Source organism: Gambusia affinis, linkage group LG22 (genome assembly GCF_019740435.1).
Source record: "Gambusia affinis linkage group LG22, SWU_Gaff_1.0, whole genome shotgun sequence".
Classification (NCBI taxonomy): domain Eukaryota; kingdom Metazoa; phylum Chordata; class Actinopteri; order Cyprinodontiformes; family Poeciliidae; genus Gambusia; species Gambusia affinis.
The window spans coordinates 18,094,902-18,114,648 of record NC_057889.1 but is presented as its reverse complement, the minus strand read 5'-3'; the positions used below and the strand labels follow the sequence as shown (position 1 = coordinate 18,114,648).

General features: G+C 39.5%; 2 protein-coding genes across 4 annotated transcripts in view; one reads left to right on the top strand and one right to left on the bottom strand.

Annotated features, from left to right (window-relative positions):
* tshr (thyroid stimulating hormone receptor) overlaps positions 1–8,029 on the bottom strand; it is a 41,068-nt gene extending 33,039 nt beyond the window's left edge. The window contains exon 1 of one of the 2 annotated variants that reach the window (XM_044106681.1): positions 7,781–8,029. In XM_044106681.1, the coding sequence (XP_043962616.1) occupies positions 7,781–7,812 (32 nt within the window). In that variant the 5' untranslated portion in view covers positions 7,813–8,029. Of the gene's footprint in view, positions 1–4,892; positions 4,949–7,780 lie in introns of those variants that run through there. The other variant, XM_044106682.1, reaches the window with a different exon arrangement.
* Positions 170–19,747, top strand: part of cep128 (centrosomal protein 128) — a 54,078-nt gene continuing 34,500 nt past the window's right edge. The window contains exons 1-13 of one of the 2 annotated variants that reach the window (XM_044106679.1): positions 170–908; positions 1,080–1,166; positions 3,879–4,005; positions 4,922–5,040; positions 5,285–5,376; positions 6,670–6,742; positions 7,175–7,282; positions 10,670–10,756; positions 11,011–11,085; positions 11,171–11,285; positions 12,756–12,895; positions 14,392–14,463; positions 14,647–14,832. In XM_044106679.1, coding sequence (XP_043962614.1) covers positions 720–908; positions 1,080–1,166; positions 3,879–4,005; positions 4,922–5,040; positions 5,285–5,376; positions 6,670–6,742; positions 7,175–7,282; positions 10,670–10,756; positions 11,011–11,085; positions 11,171–11,285; positions 12,756–12,895; positions 14,392–14,463; positions 14,647–14,832 — 1,470 coding nt within the window. In that variant the 5' untranslated portion in view covers positions 170–719. The remainder of the gene's footprint in view (positions 909–1,079; positions 1,167–3,878; positions 4,006–4,921; positions 5,041–5,284; positions 5,377–6,669; positions 6,743–7,174; positions 7,283–10,669; positions 10,757–11,010; positions 11,086–11,170; positions 11,286–12,755; positions 12,896–14,391; positions 14,464–14,646; positions 14,833–19,747) is intronic. The other variant, XM_044106678.1, reaches the window with a different exon arrangement.

The window sequence follows — 19,747 nt, the reverse complement described above, 5'->3', positions numbered from 1 at the left end:
TTGTAGAATGTATTATTTATTTAATTATTTGTTATGTATTTTCAATAGTTGTAGGCGTTCTTTTCTTGTTTTCTTTCTAAAGAGCGGCAGCACCGGCGCAAATTCACCCTTTTGGACAATGTAGTCCAGCTTTACCCATTCTTACACAGTCCTAATGCCAAGAGCCTACACTTCCCAGCGTTCCTTGGGGATGCTGCGCTCCGTTGTTTTCCCAGCTTAGACGCGGCTAGTTCAAGTTGCCATAGCAGAATGAAGCAAGGAGACTCCTCTGTTACTTATCAGTGCTGAAAAAAAGTCGACCGGTGCCGTCGTTACAGTACTTTTCTAGCATTGTTAATTTACCTCATTAGTTTTTATCTAGTCGTTTTAACGTTTTATCCTAGGGTTGAATTTGTAGGCGAACGTTTGGTTAGCTAGGTGGCTAACGTTCTCTGTAGTTTCCACTTGTTGCTAACCAGTCGGAGCATCCTTCGCAACAATGAGCTGGACTGCGGTTTACGGGCTCAAGCGCAGTTTCAGCCGTCGTAACTTAGTCAGATAGCGCTGTGTCTTGGCTTAAAACTAAAATGACAAAGCGTCAGTGTAGTTTTCCGACGTCATGTTTATGTTCAGTAAAAAAAAAAGTTCCCAACTATCCCACCCTGCTGATTAACGTTAGAGCGAACAGTTAGCGTTTCTAGTTGTGGCCGCTGCTCGTCGCTTTCCGCAGTCCGCTGGATATGTCTCAAGCCATGGACACGTCCAGCGAGTCAGAGTCGTACGGAAGGAAGGTGCGGGGACACAGGGCGAGGGGGCGTGAGACCCACCGCAGGTCCGGACGGGACAGAGGACTTGTCAGCGGGGGCAGAGAAGACGGGCGAGCCGCGGAGATCTCTGACAAAATCAGCACCCTTGCCAACACCTTGCAGGTATGATTACAGAGGATGCTGGGATTTTTACACACATGTGTAGACGTAGATTTATTCTACGCTAATAAATGTTCTAACAGTCTGCGGACAAAGTGATGTGAATTTTTAAACTAATAATCAAAATCTCTTTAAGTTTCACTTTGGAAAAACTTTGATTTGCATATATTTCAGGACACAAGTAGGAACCTGACCAAAGTTGACAAAATGTTGGGTCAATACAGGGATCACGCAGATGATCAAGCTGAAGCCATGACACTGGTGAGACATGCTTTTATTTATTATGTATGTATTTAAAAGTCTTAATAAAGATGCTGACTTGGTTATCTTTTCCATGCTCCCTGCCCAGTTTGTTAGGCACACATGTTTAGCTTTGTGACAATGTTATGTTCTTTCCATAAGGCTGGGCAGTAGATATGTGGCTTAGAAATAAAAGATAAATTTTTCATCTTGCTTTCTTTTCTAAAAAAAAAAAAAAAAAAAAGAAACTACAAGTAACAGGAGATATTTTCAAAAAGTGGCATTTATTTTTATCGTTCCTCCTGTGACTTTTATGATGGAGAATTAGAGTCTGGCTGCAAAAATGTTTTGTTTAATTACAAGAATATAGTCATAATATTTAGCGGAATGGTTTTACCAGAAGTATATCTTAAAATTATGGAAAAAATCCCCCAACCAAACAAAAAAACAGTCTTTTTAAAACTACTTCTTCATTCTTCTAATATTATGACTTTATTCTGGTAATATCAAGACTATCCTCATATTATTTTGACTTTATTGTCATGTGACTTTATTCTTGTATTACTACCACTATGTTCTTGTAACATTATGGCTTTATCGTCATAAAAAAAATCTTTGCCGGACCCTTATATTTTATTGTAGAGTTGACCTGTACTAGCTGTAAAGATGGCTGCTTGTAGAACAATGGTGAATATACCGAGTATTGCTGCTGCAAAATGCCTTATTTTTACCATTAGGTAGATTTAAAACAGTGAATTTCACATAAGCCTGCAATAAATGTAATTAAAAGTGACCACATACTAAATAGATTTAAACACACACACACATGTATATATATATATATATATATATATATATATATATATATATATATATATATATATATATATATATATATATATATATATATATTCCCCATGAAAACACACAGACTTAAGTACAATATCTTCATTGGGAGAAAAATAATGAAAATGAAAGTGTTCATAGACTGCTTCCCAAAATAAAATTCAACCCCTTTTCAGGCATTTTCAAGGTAAGTTTTCAAACTTTGTTCCATCCAAACCAATGCAGATAAATTAAAAAAGACTTTCAGTTCGCTTTTATATCATATATCATTTATTATTGTTATTAATTACGTCTTTTTCTACATTCTACAGCAGGGACAAATCAGACTAATATTCAACAAAATGTTGTGTTCTGAATCTGCAGTGTCTCTCTCTGTCTCTCTCTCTCACACTCACACACACACACACACACACACACACGCACACGCACGCACGCAGGCACACACACGCACACACACCCACCCACACACACACACACACAATCCACCTGGAGGTCCAATAACAAAACACAAATTTAACAAAAAAAACCCTCCCAATTTCAATAAAGTTGTTTAATGTATAAAGTATAAGACAACCTTTATTTGAGTAACATTGATCAATAACTCATTTAGCCATTAGGAATAATAAATATTCATCATATTGAAATAATCTAAGTAAATATTGTTAAGATAAATGACCGCTTCATGCTTATTAATTAAATGCTTAAACACAATATATAGAGAAAAATATTTTTAAAAAATCTCTAAAAATGTTCTCTAAATCTGTTTGCATTTGACGACCAGAAATAATTAGGTGATTCTAACTAACATAAAACAAGAAAAGTTTGGTCTGATTTGAACTTCAGACAGTGAGAAAATAACGTGTTCGTGTCTCTTTGTTTGCCGAATGAAAATTTCTAGTTTAAACTGTAAATGTTGAGGTTTTTAATCAAATGTTAGATTGCAATTTGTTACAAAGCTCTGCACTTTGACATTCAAGCACTTTCATGGACTCGATACAAAAATCAAGGACTTTCCGAACCTTGAAAACACCTAATTGACTCTCGAGCCTTTTCAAGGATTTCAAGCACCCATACAGGAGCCCTTCAGAAGAAAAAGATAAACAATGTTTAAAGTATGCTAGGTAGGGGCATTGGGTTTTAGGAAATCATGACGTTAGATAAAAATATTTTTGGAAAATTGTGATGATGATGTGTAGTGAAATGAGCCCACGTTTCCCTGGTGATCACAATGTTTACACCACTGTCTCTGAGCTTTAACATGCGACTCAAATTAAATTCTACATCCATATAAGTTATTGCTGAGCAGATCCACTTCAAAAGCAGTAAGCAAGCTAATTTGTATGAATAGACTGTAAGTTTGAATTTTTTTTGTTACCAAATCTGTGTTTTTTGGTAGAACTGTGCGAGTTAATTAGTATCTTGTTATTTAATGACGCTGAAATATATGATTGCAATAATGAAGAACTGGAATGCTTCTCAGAAAAAAAGAAGGATTGCGAGATGTGTAAAAAAAAAAAAAAAAGATTATTGGTGTTGAAGATTTGTGAGAAGTGTGAAGAAAAGAAACCCGAATCACTGTGAGAGCCAAATGGATCGCAGCCCACCACGACTCCGTTTAGCCCCTCTCTCATTGCAGTTATCTCATTATTTATTCTACCCTCATCATTCATTTCAAGCTCTCGCTCTTTTGTATCACGCTGTCCCGTTCCCATCTGCAGTTATTTCATTTAGGATGCATGTTCTGCCCGTTTTATTTAATCACTTTCTGTTTTTCGTCGCTCGCCTCGCCTCGCTAAAGTGATTTCTGTCTTTGTGATTTGTCAGTAATGCGTATTATCTTTTTTCCTTCGTTTTCTTTTCTTTCTTTTTTTTCTGCCTGTCTATCAGCTCAGGGAGAGCCTGGAGGATTCAATCAATCAGCTGCAGACACGGAGGCTGAGCAGGACCAACGGCGTCCGCAGTTCCTCCGTCTCCCCCCTCCACAACAGTGACCTTGAGACCTACTCAGGGTCAGGTATGGTAAAACAACTGATGCTTTTATTGTTTGTTTGCTTATTATGTCCTTTTGTCGTATATGAAATTAGGCCCTTGATATTCATGTAAAACGATTAATCAGTAGCAGAATTCCTTTATTGTCATTATGCAAGAAAGAACAATGACATTATTTTTTTTCTCCCCACCAGGGGGTCTTTTTGTGGGCTCTAGTGTCCCTTATATGACAGTAGGCTGACAGAAAAGGGGGAGGGAGAGGGGGGGAAGACATGCGGCAAATGTCGCCGGGTCCAGGAATCGAACCCGCGACTGCCGCGTCAAGGACTCAAGGCCTCCAAACGTGGGTCGCGCTATCCCCTGCGCCACCACAGCACGCCCCAGAACAATGACATTTACAAAATAGCGGTGAAAATAAATAAATCATAATTAGTGAATTTAGATAACTATAAAAAATATAGTAGAAACACACAGGAACAACCGGGATGTTAAGAAAATGATGATCAGAGTTTGATGAAGAAGCGGTGTTCATGGCAACAACACCTCCTGAGTAGAAACTGGCTTTTAGTCTGTTTGTTCTAACCCTTGATTAATCGATTAATGAAAATCAATAGATTGTGATTACTTGATTCTTGAAACAATCAAGTAACTGTAATTAATCGATTCTAGAAATAATCAATGAATAGTGTTTAATCAGTTATCACAATAATGAATTAATTGTAATAAATCGAGTCCCGAAATTATCAGTCCGCATCAGTTGATTAGCGAAATGATCAATTGATTCTTGAAACAATCAATTAATCGATTACCAAACTAATCAATTAATTGTGATTAATCAGTCAATCATTTTCAGTTGGTTGTCATAATAATTGATGCCTAACGTAATGGTTAGTGTCACCTTTACATTTCTACCATAACTTAAGGCACTGTTGTGTTTCCAGAGGAGAAGCGCTTCTATCCCACCTCCCCGCTCAAGGATTACGGCGGCGGCCCCAAAGGCAGGAGGAGGTCTCAGTCCGCTGGCGTTCGCTTCAGGGATTCCGCCCAGGCTGCAGACGACGTAAGCAACAGTCCCAGCATGATTATTACTGCTTTGCAGTTCCATAAACCTGCCACAAGAGGGCACACTGAGTCAGCAACATCAGTCATTGTGTTCTGCCGGCTTTGAGACAGAATTTATTTATTTTTTCTTCTTTTCAGATTAGTAAAATGTGTGAAGAATTCAGATTGTGGTGTGTTTAAGTCAGGCTCTGACGGTTTGAATTGAGACTGGACGTGTGTATGTTTGCGTGTTTTTCTCACAGATTCATTCGGTGCACCAGACCCTGCGGAACCTGTGTTCCGACCAGCAGAGGCTGTCTGATGACCTGGATAGAGAAATCCTTCGGAGGAACAGGTACCTGCTGCTTTTAACGCCGCTCTATTCAACACTGCAGTTTACTCATGGTTTATAGGGTTTTTCTTGAAATGCTCTTAATCAATTAACCTAACTTAGTAATTAGTGGAAGAGGAAAAATGTCCAATTTGAAGAGCTTGTAGTACATGGAGAAATGTTTTCCTAACCTGACTGGCCTGAAGCCTGTAATGGATGCTCATTGTACCAGGCTCTGTTCACTAACTGCTGCTGCATATTAACTAGACTCAGGCAGATCTGTCGCTGTTACAGTGAAACTCTGAATGAATGCTCCGTTCCCTTCAAAGGGAGAATTAGAGGGTCTGAGTCTGGCTTTGTTAATCCTAATCTACAGGGTTCCAGATCAATCTGGAAAAGCCTGGAGTTTAGGTGATTTTTCCAGGCCTGGAGGTGTTTGGAAAAATAAATTGAAGAATGGAACAAGTCTTGCATTTCCTGAGTTTGTTCCCTATCCTTGGATTAAAGTATCTTTCCCCCCTTCTTTGCTTCTTTCTTTCTGCCCTTCCTTCCTTTCTTTTTCATCTCTGCAGCTTTTTCCAATCTTCCTTTCTGGCCTTTGCTTTTCTGAAATATCAGATTTTCAAAGTACAACTTGGACTTGGTATTTTCAAATTCCAATTTTAAAAGTGTCATGCATCCACACTGTACATTTATCTTATATTTATACAGTGGGTTTGAGTCTAACTGCCTTTAGTTCCCACCTTGATGCAAGTTTTTAGTGATCAAGTTTGTGTAGAGTCACAGCAACAAATCGTAACCATACCGAATGAAAAGTGTCATGGAAACGGTGGGTTCATCATAACTGATGCCTTCATATATTAGTCGTCATCAGTATTAAAAGTCTTGTCTGTTGTTTTTGTAGTTATTACAGTCTTCTTCTCGTTTAAACCCGTATTTATCATTCTCACTATTATTAAGGTTTTACTTTAATCTTCCACTAAATCTTTGATTCAAACTTCTTTAAACCACCTCAGTAAAAGTGACCAAAAGTCGATGAAAATCAGAAGAGACGCAGCAGAGTCGTGCGACCGCAGATCCTTCCCCCAGCATAGATTAGAGTTTGACATTTTGAAGTTATTAAAAAAAACAACCTCCCTCCTGCTGCTGACCAGAGCAAATTGATCCCCCGTCATATTTCAACATCCGAAGCTGAGTAATTATTTTCCCGCCTCTACAGATTATGCCTCCACATCCAGATCGATCGTGTCGCGAAAGAAAGAATCTTTTCCGAGGAGTTTCTGTCTCTTCGATTTCTCAGTTTTCTCTTTTTCGCAGGTCGGACATCGACACCAGGCGGGCGATGGAGAACCTGTCGGAACACGTGACGGTTTCCCAGAGGCACGACTCGGTGAGTCGCAGGTGGAAGACGGCATTCACACATGGAAACTGATGCATTCAACGTTTTTATTGCTGATGTTTTTTGTCGAAGGGGAAAAAGCTGACGGCGTGAAATAAATAGTTCACTCTAATTTCCAAGCACATCTTTGTCGTTGTCATCAGCGCTCTGGCAAACACGCCAAATGACAGCCAGTATGTGTAATATTTCTTATCTGGTCCTGTCTGCGGACGTGACGAGATAAAGGTATTAGCTGTCCTTTACAGGACGACGTGCTGCTTCCTGATTAACTTGGGGGGGCGTATTACTTCCAACCAGACACAGTAGAGTTTTTTTTTTTCTTCTTCACTCCCACACATTCGTTTCATGTCATCTCATTAATCGAGCCGCCGCGGTGCCGGCGACTTTCGCATGACCTGAGACGTCTTCGCTCTTCTACTGCAGGTGTCATCCCGCGTGGAGCGACGTCTGCAGGAGCTGGAGAGAGAGATGAACGCCGAGAGAGAGAGGAGGGCGGAGTGGCGGGCGGCCGGGGACGAAGACCAGCGGGAGGTGAATCTCCCCCTTCTTATCTCATCTGCTGCCATCCCTTCATCACACTTTAGAAAGAGCTTGTTGTAAAGAGAAACCCAGCATCGCAGCCTGCTAGATTTCAAAATCTAGCAGGGTAGAGGCTCAACTTCCTGCAGGACGGTGACCCTATAGCCGCACAGTATATTAGACCACGTGTGTCAAACCCAGTGTCCGGGGGCCTTGAGTTCAGCTCTTTATGTGGCCCTCTAGACTCCGAATTACATCAATAACTCCCTCCAGTTCTTCACAAATCCATAAAATTCACACAAAATCAGCCGACCTCCACATTTTCTTTCTGATTTCACTGCAGATTTTTCTCAAAATTGGTCAAAAACATTGGGTTTAAGTGACCACTGCCTCAGCATTACTTGATGTCAAATTGTAGTCTGTGATTGACACAGTGATTAGAAAATAAAGTCACATTTAACATCCTACATTAGCACAAATATCACAAATTTACCCTCATCTAAAACATACCTGGAGTGTTGCCTTGATTTTTTTTCGTGCATGCTTGAGAAATCCTTGAATCTCCCGTGGCAACCATTAGCAGTACAAAATGCTAATGGTTAAGCCTCCTCTTAACTGCAGAGGAGGAGCTACTCCCTTTACTTCCTCTACTCAGCTCCTTCAGACTAGCTAGTTGTAATTAGCAAACGCCTGGTGGAACTGCAACAGTTTAAGAAAGCGGATTATGAAATCTCTATAAACAAAAGCTCCCTTCTAGAATTGTTCATCTTTAAACTGAGACAAGGAAAACAGGCAGAACTGCCACAAAAACAGTCCATTTGAATAACTCAACCAGCATTTAAAAGTATACACTTTACAGAAAGTGTAATAAAGAAATTAGTCCAAAATATTTGGGGTTAATCACAATCGGTTGCCATAAATATGGTCTTGGGGAGCTAAGTACATGTGCAAGTTTCCAGATTCCCTTCTACTAAACAATTCCACCCTTCTTTGTGTTGCTGTGTTGCATAAATCCCACCAAAACAATTTGACGTTTATTGTTGTGACACGACAAAAAAAACGACATAGCCAGACTTCCTGCTTACGTCGACATGCAGCTCAATCAGTTCAGTTCTCTAAGCATTTCAACTCAGTCGAGACGGTTGAAGATTCACTCGCTAAGAGACGGAGCTTATCCTTCTCTGGCACCGTCTGCTGGACGGACTTTGATGCTGATTTTCCCCTCACAAGCCTCTGGTGAGTCACTCCCTTCTACAGATGTAGAAATTCTGCTGATAAAAGAATGTCAGCGGCACTTCACTTTGCATAATGAAGGACTTGCCGCAGCAGAGTGATTTTTAAAATATTTTTTATTTTTATTTTTTTTACTTTTTACACATTCCTGGTATTTATACAGTTTAATGAGGCTCAATTTTCCGAGAAGGCGCCAGCCATCGGAGCCGCCGTCTCTGGGAAGGAAAGAAACGGTATAATTGCGTTTCTAAATGACAGCTGAATTATTTTTGTGATCTCTCCTGAGAAATTCTTCCTCACTCAAACGAAGTCGCAGAAGATTTCCTCCACCACATTAATAAAGCGATGTGATTAGAAACAAGAAGCAGTGAATTGGTTAATGCTGTTTCTTTTTTAATAGTGTCAGGACGCCTTTTCCTTCCACAGCTGTTCTTCAAACCCCAAACTAACTATCCTAGAGCATTGAAAGCAAATTTAACTTTCTACTTTAACTAGACCACTGCGAAGCTTGTGTTTCTTTTATATTTCAGCCTTTTAAAAAGTGTATACTTATAGTTATTGTTTCAGCCATTTTCATTTCTTTTTCTTTTTTCTTTTTAGACATTATTTTTATTTATTGTATTTTATTATTTGTATATTTCAGTTATTTTTTTAATTTTTACGTTTTAGTTTAAAATTTTAATATTTCAACTATTTTAAAAATTATTTTATCTGTAGTTTTTATTTAAATTTTTTGTTTATTTCAGCAGGTTTTAAAATTATTTTTATACTTCAGGCATTAAAAACATTTATTTTTCTTTTTACTTATTTACATTTTTCATTATATTAACATTTTAATATTTCATCCATTTTTTTTTTCTTTATCTTTATTTTAGTTTTTCTTTTCTATTATTTCAACCATTTAATAAAGAGGACATCGCTTTTTCACATCGGGTCGGGCTTGGATAGCTTTTTTCCATCATCATTATGTAAGACCGAAGGTTTTCTTCATATTGAAACTATTTTCATAGACTGAAAATTTCAAATGTGACAAAAATGCCAAGCTAGAAGAAGTTCCTAATGGCACTTTTTAACTGGACTTTGAAAATCACTGTTCAAATTCAGCCTCTAGGTGAATATAAAAACATTGGGTGATGCATTGCATGTTGCCATGGTTACAACATTAACTTTAGTTCAGCACATGCATTGTTGACGTTGTCACACATAAAAATATAATAAACTGGCTGTATTCAACAGTTTCCCACTTCAGGGCCGCTGAGAGCAAAATGGATCTTAACTAACGCGTGTTAAATCAATTCTAATTATCACTATATGATGGAGTCGACTCATAAGGGCCTTCATAATCTGACTCCCTCTTTTCCTCCCCACCCTTGACGAAAATTAGGTGTACAAGTGTGACATTTTGCAGCACTTTTGAACAAAGCAAGCGATAGAGAGAGAGAGAGAGCGCCGCAATTGGGTTGACTTTAAACTGATTGGCGCTATCCACTTAGCCACAGAAATGACTCAACGCTCACGCTCATGTTTGCAAATTTTTTTAATTACCCCAAGCACTTTTGTCTCTTGACTTTCTCTCCTCCTTCCCGCGTTCTCCCAGTTCAACCACAGAGGGGCGCTGTGTAGTCATACGCAATCGCCACAAAACCTTCTTGCGAGCAAGAAAGAGTTTTCTCCCGATTCATTTGCTTCCCTCTGCAGAACGTTTCCCTAATGGGACACCAGCGGCGCCCCGGGGTGATGGGACATAGTGCATTTGTCCTTAAAAAAAAAAAAAAAAAAGAAAAATCTGCGGTAAATAAACAACCGAGAAGAAATGAAGAGGAAAATAATCTCTTATGCCTCTAAAGGAGTAGGAGAGCAGAGGGCGCATTTCTTTCCCACCGATGGGCCCGCTGTGATGTGAATCAAACAGATGATGAGTCACTCGGGTGGTTGTTATTGCGAGCAGGCGGTAATTCATCACCGTGGTCCGCTACGGATGCTTTGGATTGAGTGGGATCTAAGCTCTTGTTACACATCCGCCATAATGCCTCTCCGCTGTTCCAAGAAAATGAAAGTGAGGAGGTTTGTTGGGAGGCTCGAGGGGAAGAGAATCAACAGTGTGGCAACAGCCCTTCCTGCGTTGCATTCTTACATATTTGATTATTTTTTGTTTTGTTTTTGTAGAATTTAGAGAGGTGCCAAGTTCGACCCGATGAGAAAGAGGACGCCTTGACGGCGAGACTTTTACAAGCAGAGAGCGAGAAGTCCAAGGTAAAAATCTGAGTTTTCACCACAAGATGTTGCAGAAATATTCAAAATACTCCTTAAACATTTCCACAACTGGAACGATATTCCAGTTATTATGAATCAAAGGCGACTCTAAACGGGCAGAGTTTTTAGCCTCGATGTAAAGGAACATGGTGCCTATGAAATATGTTTTCGTTTTGAGGGGTACGAGTAGCCTTAGGAAGCATTGTGGGTTTGCCGCCGTCTCTTAGTCCAGATCGTTGTTGTTTTCCTCCTAGATGGAGCAGGAGCTGGGCAGAGCCAGGAGGTTACTGGAGCAGTCGGAGGACAGCAGGCAGTCCCTCGTTCAGCAGGTGTGTGTCGGTGCCTGATTAACGGGGGAAGGAGGCAAAACGAAGAAAGCCGTGACATGTCTCCCCTCCGCACCCCGTCCTCCAGGTAGAAAACATGCGTGGCGAGCTGCTGAGGACGAGGGCGGAGAAGACGACAACAGAGACGTCTCAGCTCGGCGCCCAGCTGTGTTCCGGCCACTCCGAGCGAGAAGGAGGAAGAGGTCAGCTACACGGGTCGGGTAGCCAGGTTGTCAGGGGAACGGAAGGCAGAGGAAATGATCGGTTTAAAGACTCGCCCTGGCGGGTCTGTGATTTTTGAAAGCAACACCTGTTTCCTCCTGTGTTACGACATCATTTTGTATCCTTGAAATGACACGTAAGATCATTGCTCAGTGTGATCAAACAACTTCTTCAAATGTCTTTTCCAATGACTATTACAAACACATTGATAGGTATGATGCAAAATCACATGATCAAATTTAAACCGATTTTAACCCATGAACAAATCCACAGACATCAAACACACACACACACACACACACACACACACACATCCAAAACTAAACGGAGGGAAAATAAAAACTACATTTACACAAAGTAGAAAAAAAATACAACAAATGAAGTTTAGGTAAACCTATGACAGTAAAATGTGTTATCCACAAATATGTATGAAGAGGAAAATAATAATAAAAATGTATAAATTACATAAAAGTGGGGTGGGGGGGCCATTCAGAGACGATAGTAGAATATTTCTCATAAGGTTGCCAAACTTTATAAAATCCATTTTCTGAACCTCGGACAGTAAAAGTCCACACACAGCATAATAACCTTTATCCAGCGTGAATGAGGATGTAGAGCTGGATCTTTCCTGTGTGACCAAACTTCCAGCGAATTATTACAAAACGTGACTAAAAAAAAAAAAGAAAAGAATTTTCTTTCACTAAATCATTCCCTAACATGTTGATTCTGGTAAAGATTTCAGCTGACTGAATTAAAAGACGGTTTCCATTGAAATGGGGACAAACGGAACAAATTATTGTTTAGAAAGCGTGCAAATATTATCACTTTGCACACTTCAGAGTGTTGGAAAAGGGTTGCACACGGTGGTAGCAGGTGAGTGGGAGAGCATATGTGGAAGGACAACGGAGAGGCGACCTGCGAACCAGAAGGTTTGTGGCAAGAAGCAAAGCCACATCTGTCAACGAAAACTACAAGGACACGCTGAAGTTCTGCTGGAAGTACACAAATAAAAAGGAGAACATTCATTCTGATGCATGGAAGGTCATTTTTTTTCCCCCGCAAAAAAGAAAAGAAAAAGAAAATCAACATTTTTCATCAATCAGGTGATCAACTGCGTGCTTTCCAGCATGACGAAGGAAAGTATCACAAGGCAAAAGTAATAAAATTTCCTAAGCCAACAAAGTGTGATCAGCTCCAAGCACAAAGAAGGATTCGACCCAGAGATTGAAAGTTTTAATACGATTTTTCCAACTCCGAACATGAATTTGAAGTATTTCATTAGAAAAAGGTTGGAAATATAAAAGGTTTTAGGTGTTTTTCATTGGAACGAATATGTGTTGAAGCTTTTTGAATGTGTTCTCCTCTGCTGCTCAGACCTTTTGGCCATGGATTCAGCCAACATGTGTGTGTGTGTGTGTGTGTGGGGGTGTGCGTGTGTGTGTATCACACAGATTACAGTGAGCTGGAAAAAGAGGTGGCTGAGCTGCGGGCACAGCTCCAGAAGGCCTCGGTCCGGAGCGAGGTGGAAGAGCTGAGGAGGGCCCTGGAGAGTAAGGAGAGAGAGAATCTGCGACTCAGTTTACAGGTCAAGGTGCGTTCCAGAGAGGGAGGCGTCGGCCATCTTTTTATTTTCTCTGGAGATACAGGAGCATGTGAGGTTCCTACGCAGTCTGGAATTTGACTTAAGTATTTTCCAGATCTGCCATAAGAATGGGCAAACTATTCCTGGTCTCATTGTCTACATCCTTCCTTCTTTTCTTCCTTCTTTCTTCTCTTCCTTTTTTGTTTCTTCCTTATTTTCTTCTTTCCTTTGTTTGTTCCATCCTCCCTTCTTTCAGTTTTCCTTCATTCAATTCTGTCCTTCAATTATTCTTTCCTACTTTCCTTCCTTACTTTAATCCATCCTTGCCTCCTTGCTACTTTCTTTTCTTCTTCACTTCTTTCCCTCCTTGATCCTTCTGTCTTTTATTCCTTTCCTTCTGTAGGTCCTTCCCTCCTTTCTTTGTGTCATTTTCCCTCCTTTATTCCTTCTTTCATTCCTGCAATTTATTCTTCTATCCTTCTTTTCCTTCCCAACTACTTCTCCCTTTCCTTCTCTCCTTTCACCCCGTGTCCCTTTGTTCCTTGTGTCCTTCCCTTCTTCCTTCCAATACCTTCGTTCGATTCTTTACTTCCTTCCTTCCTACTTGTCTTTTTTCCTTCCTAAATGTCTTTATCCTTCCTTCTTTCCTTCCCTCTATCCTTTTTTCTTATTTTCCTTCCTTTTCAGAAGGATATGTAGAACACAGTTAATAAAATAAACACAATTCTTAGCTTAAGTGTTAATGAGGTTGAACTCCAGATTTGGTGACTGTCCAAGCAGAGGGTCAGATGTTATGACTTCTTCTTCTACTGTATTATATCGCTTATAATTCAGTAAAAGACAGACTGTATTACACACTTGACTGTAAAAAGGAAATCCCAACATTTTGTGTTGAGACTCCAGATTGAGTCTGGTTCCAGCGATGCCAACAATTGGCTACGTTTTAAGCTTTTCGGCAGCATCGTCTGAGCTCATTGAAATCGTGTCTAAACTCCCACACCCAGCCCGTAACAGATCAGGTGTGAAGCCATGTGGTGGGTGTCTGCACGCATCACCTGGGGCTCTTCTCGTGGATTTTACACTGGGATCAAATAGACAAAAAGAAATGTTTCCTTTTGGAGGTAAGCGAGCAAAAATGAAGCATAATGAGCTGGATGGATTTATATGTAGAAGACTAATCAGCGTTTAACTAACATCCTTATTCAACAGACGCATCAAAATGGCAGCCGTGTTTCTTTGCCATGTCTTTATTCCGCTGCCAAACTCAAAACTTCAAAGTCGTCTTGATTTTCTCTGGGCCACTTTTCATCGTTTAATTGTAAGACATCCAGATGTTGGAACGACTGACCCTTCTCAGACTTGTCTTTGAGAGAAGATGAAGAGAAACGGTTGCTAGGCGGAGCACGGACAGAAACAGAAAGTTCCCAAAGTCTTTTTTTTTGTTGTTGTTGTTTTTTTTGTCTTTTAATCTTTTCCAACCGAGGTTTCTCTCCCCAACATGGAAGGAGTTCTCCTCTGACATGGAGGGGCGGGAAAAGCAGCATCTGCGAATTCTGGACCAGCTGAAAAGCATGCAGGTAATTTAAATTCAATCCAAGGCTTGCCACGTGTAAATGTAGTGTAGTACCTCTGTTCTGAGACAAAGCATTGTAAAAACGTGAGCTGTGAATCTGTTTTTTTTTTTTCTTCCCCTTTACTGTGGTTACGGGGTCTTGAGGAACGAACGTGGGCTTTATTGAGGAGTTGAATGGTCGTTTCAGAGCCACGGGCAGAGAGAGAGGAGGGAGATGGAGGCCTTGGTGCTGGAGAGCACGAGGAGCAAAAACGAGCTGAAGACCAGGGCCCAAGAAGCGGTGCGCCAGTGGAGAGCAAAGTGCAGGAGGCTGCAGAAGGAGCTGGAGGATGTTGAGGTTCAAGGTCGACTCCATGAAGAGAAGATCCTGCAGGTTGGTCCAGACATCACTCACAAACTTCTCCACAGTTTCAGTCCAGCTTCAGTTATGTGCTTTCAATATTTGGGGTGAAAAAAAAAAGAGTTCTGACTGCTAGCTTTGTTACACAGCATGTGTACTGCTGCCAAGAAGCAAAGTGCAGTTCTATGTCCATGAGCTTCTGCTGGTTGTATCGTATATGTGACGACAGTCTCCTGTTTTCTACATTTGTCTGGAATAAGCTGTAAATTTACAGACGATAGAAGAAGTTTTTTTTTTTCTTTCACAAAAATCATTCAGACCAAGGCTACTATAGTTAACTGAAACTAAGAAAATAAAATCTGGAACTGCAAAATAGTTTGTTTGTTTTTTTTTGTTTGTTTGTTTTCCCCACCAGAGGGTCTTTTGTGGGCTCTAGTGTCACTTATTTGAAAGTAGGCTGACAGGAAATGGGGAAGGAGAGAGGAGAAGACATGCGGCAAATGTCGGCCGGGTCCGGGAATCGAACCCGCGACCGCCACATCAAAGACTCAAGGCCTCCAAATGTGGGTTGCGCTATCCCCTACGCCACCACAGCACGCCCGGAACTGCGAAATTGTTAACAGTGATAAATAAAAACAGTAATTAATGACGGAAAACTATGACCAACTGGGACTATATTGTATGTTTATAAAACTAACTAAAACATACTGAAGTTAGAGAGCTAATATCCCTCGGTTTGGTGTTGTGAATCTATTTATCGGCCTTTCAAACTGGCACATTAACCAAAAGAACAGGGAGAAAAGAACCAAACCAAAAGAAAAGGGAAACATGGTGGTGGCAGTGTCATGCTTAGGTAGGTTTGCTCCAAAACCTTTTGATATCTCTATAGAACTGATCTCTTGACTATTTTCTTGATTAACTGATGAATGATTTTACATCCAAACTTGCTTACTTGGAGAATTTTTACAAAATTTGATCCAGGTGAAGCTAAAGTTATATAATTTGAGGAGTTGTGGGTAGAATATATTAGACAATGTTTTGGTCAATTCTAAAATACAAAATGTATATATTTTTGCACAGTTTTGGCTTAATTACTACTCTGAGTGTGTTATCCTATCAAAAATGCTATTTTTAAGCCTTTGTATTGCAATTAATGATTAATCAGTGACTAAATTAGTTGACGATTACTTCAATAATGGATTCCTCAGTTACTTTGAATAATTGTTTTAACTCTTGCTGATAGCCTCAACAGATGTGGTGGTTTGTGATAGTTGTGTGCATATTGGTTAACTACAATATAAGAAGGGCTACAGCAGAGTGTGGCGTCTCCTATTTGCTTTGTAACTCGCATTCTGTTCTTTGCTGACTTCCTCACGCTTCCTTTTAGGTTGTAACGTCAAAAAGGTCTGAGAAACCAATTTGACTTTAGACAAACTTTCCCATGAGACCCCTGTAGGTGAGACAAACCTTTTTCCACTCATTCACCAAAGTGAGACAGCCGAGTTCTGTTTCACCGCGTGCTGAAATCCAACAGAAGAGAGAAACAGCTGGTTGAATCCTGGAGTGTGTGACGGTGCCCGGTCAGATCAGCCAAAAGGCAGCAGATTGGGATGGTGTCCCACACTACAAAATGATCCAATTACCAAGTCTGTCACTCCGCCAGATTTACCGAGCAGTGTGCTTCCAACTGAAAAGGAAACAAAAAGGCAGGAAGATTCCTTTACCTACCGTCGAATACAATCCGGCCAACAAAAACACGAGTGTGGAAAACAGAAATAAAGCACCAACGAGCTGGGAAAACACCGACTTTATCCAAGAGAGCAAGCAAGTCACATTAGGCTCCACAGTATCTACAGGAAGTGGGAGCTTAGCTGGGCTGAAGACACACAAGCAACAAGAGGCAGCAGATAAAAGCTAAGCTTAGTCATTCTTAAATAACCCATTTCAATCCACCATTTAGGTAAAGTAGTTCCGACAGATACTAATTATTTTTCATAACAAGAAACTGTGACAGTCGCTAAGTTGGCAATAGTGGGGTGACTATTGCTAACTGAGCATGTGCAGATGTAACCTGGTGGGTGGGTCTGTCAGTTTAAAAAAAAAAAAAAAAAGTATTTTTTTATTTTTTTATTTATTGATATTAACTGATGCTCTTTTGACACGAGGACTGGTATTTGGTATTTTATGATTAAACTGTAAAAAAACTATAAAAATTTTATAATATCAGTATTTGGGTTTTGCAAGCATTATAAATTAGAACTTACTATTTTCAGATTATGCCACAATTGTTATCCCAATTTTCTTTGGGATTGGACATTTGATATTTGTTTGGTCAGGTGACAGTGATGCAGCGCAGGATTGTGGGAAGTTTAAAATGAAATATTGGTGAAGCTAGCGGTGTGGTCGTTGCTGTTCAAAATTTTGAAAAGGTAGTGATATGTTTATAATATACACAATATTAGTAAATATTGGTTATCGTCTGTAACAGCTGTATTGGTTTCGTATATCGATTGGCCCAAATTTTCATATTGAAACAACCATTGGCTCAGTTTCCAGATGTTATTGGTATTTATTGGGCTTACACACAAACTCTTGATAGCAAAATCAACATAAACAAGCACACAGATTCAAACTCTGCAGTCAGTTATCTTTTTATGTCTTTCAGCCTTCATCTACTCTAGCTCAACCTCTCTATCTTGTTCTATATTTCACAGCATATTGACTGGGTGGGCCAGACCAATGATCATGTAGGTCTCTTGGCCGTCTTTGTTGCATCATCTTAGATAGAAACTGTGGCTGATGCACGACTTCTATAGCGTTGATGCTCTGAGACGTGAGGAGATCAATGATGCTATAGTCCTTCTCAAATCCAAAAGTGATGCCTTCGGGCTATGAGGAGAAAACCAAATATTTCTCTACTAAACTCTCTTTCTGCAAGTCTGAAAGTCAGATTTGTAGAGAATGGATAGTTTAAGACATTTTAGACACTTTACAACATGTAATGGAGTATTCACTTTGATTTGATTTGTGAAATACTTACCTTTTTTGGCTTCTGTTTTTCACCCTTGGCATTAGTTTTATTTTGAGCTTTTCTCTCCCATTTTTTTTGATAAGATATGTATCTTTGATCTGTTGAACCTTGCGAGGCACCAACAGACTGAACTTTATCAACCATTTATGAAACACACTTGCCTCTTTTCAGTATTAATAGTTTTCTTGATGTATTTTTATCCGTGTTATCAGCTCTGGATCGACCTGTTCTTAAATTTGTTCAGTAATTAGTTCATCTTAAGGAGCAGACAGCCTTTTTGTTAAGTGAATTTAACAATTGGAAGATATTCAGGTGTAAGACTATCTTGGAGAGAGAACTACTTCTCTTAAAGGGGCAGTTTTTTTTAGTTTTACATAATATATATGATGTTATTCCCTTATCAAAAACATACCTGGATTTTTGCACCTATCCTCTTCATCTGCCCCACTTAGCTCCTTCAGACTAGCCAGCAGCAATTAGCAAACACCTGATGAAACTGCACATCTACTGAGCTCATAATATGAGCTATTTGTCAGTGCAATGCTGGAACAGGGTTGTTAAAGGGTTAACAGAGGAGCAATGTTGTGATGACTTCCTGTAGGCGGAGAGAATTAGAAGTAGGCCCAATTTCAAGGCATTAAATTGCAAAGTAAATTTTTTTTAAGTCATATTTGATATATATATATATATATATATATATATATATATATATATATATAGCTAGCAACTTTATATCAACTGAAGGTACTTATGGTATAAAATGGCACTATGTACCTGGAAAATACAAAATACTGCCCCTTTAATTGTTTGTATCTGATTTTGTTTAGAAACCTGAGTGAAATCGGGCAATTATGAACTATTTGGTCACATAACAACCCGATCAAATTTGTTAAAGTTTGCGGTTTTAGCACGAAGAAAATGGAAAGGATTAGGGCTATGAACACTTTCTCCACTGCTCAGTACATGTGTGCTTCAAGAAACGCTTCAGTTAGTTCAGAGCTGGTAGTCGGTAACAAGGTTTACTGACAGATTCTTTGTAAATTTAGCTCAGTGTGAAGCTGTGCTCCTCATACAGCCCTCTGTTTCTTCACTGGTCTCTTATTGCTGGCACTCCTTTGTGTGACTGGAGCTCTCTTTAGCACAGCATCCCATCTATTTCATTCAATTTGAAGTCTCAGGTTTTTTTTCTTCCCCTGACTGATCCCTCCATCTGTCTCAGTGAAACTCAACATAATGTCTCCGAGTATAGACATGAGGTGCTTTCAACACCCACATCCTCCAAACACACTAATCAGCATAACAAGGCTGCACTCTTTCCATTTTTGCCGTTCTAAATGTGAAAACACTCTGTATCTCATAACACAGAATGGAAGATTAACAAATTTACCTGAGACTTTCTGCATATGTCTGAATCAAGCTGTGTTTTTTTTTTCCACCCTGTCTGGTTCCCTATTAATTAAAATCTTGATCATGTATCTTAAAATGACCTGCAATTGCCTTTTTTTCCCTGTGATTGCTGGAAAAAATAGGAACGCATAAAGAAGAGCTAAAAAAAGACAATATGACAGATGACAAATAAATTAGGCCCAGTTTTCCTGATGAGTTTTATTTAGTTAAAGATCAAATCACTGAAACTGAATATTTTCATTTTATTTGGTTTGTTATGATTCTCTTTTTTCCAACATTGTCTTTATCTTCAAATTCAAGATAAAACTGTGGAGTGAATATTCAAAACAATTGAACAAGCTACAGACCTAGCTACAGAGGTCATGCACTTATGTCAGTTTTCCAGGTTGCGTTGCTAATCCAACCGCTCCTGAGTAGCAACACATTCAACATGGCTCCCTTTGTTGGTTGCTGGATTTGGAAAGTAATTAAAGAATTCCCAGTGATTGGTACTATTTTGCTAACGTGCAT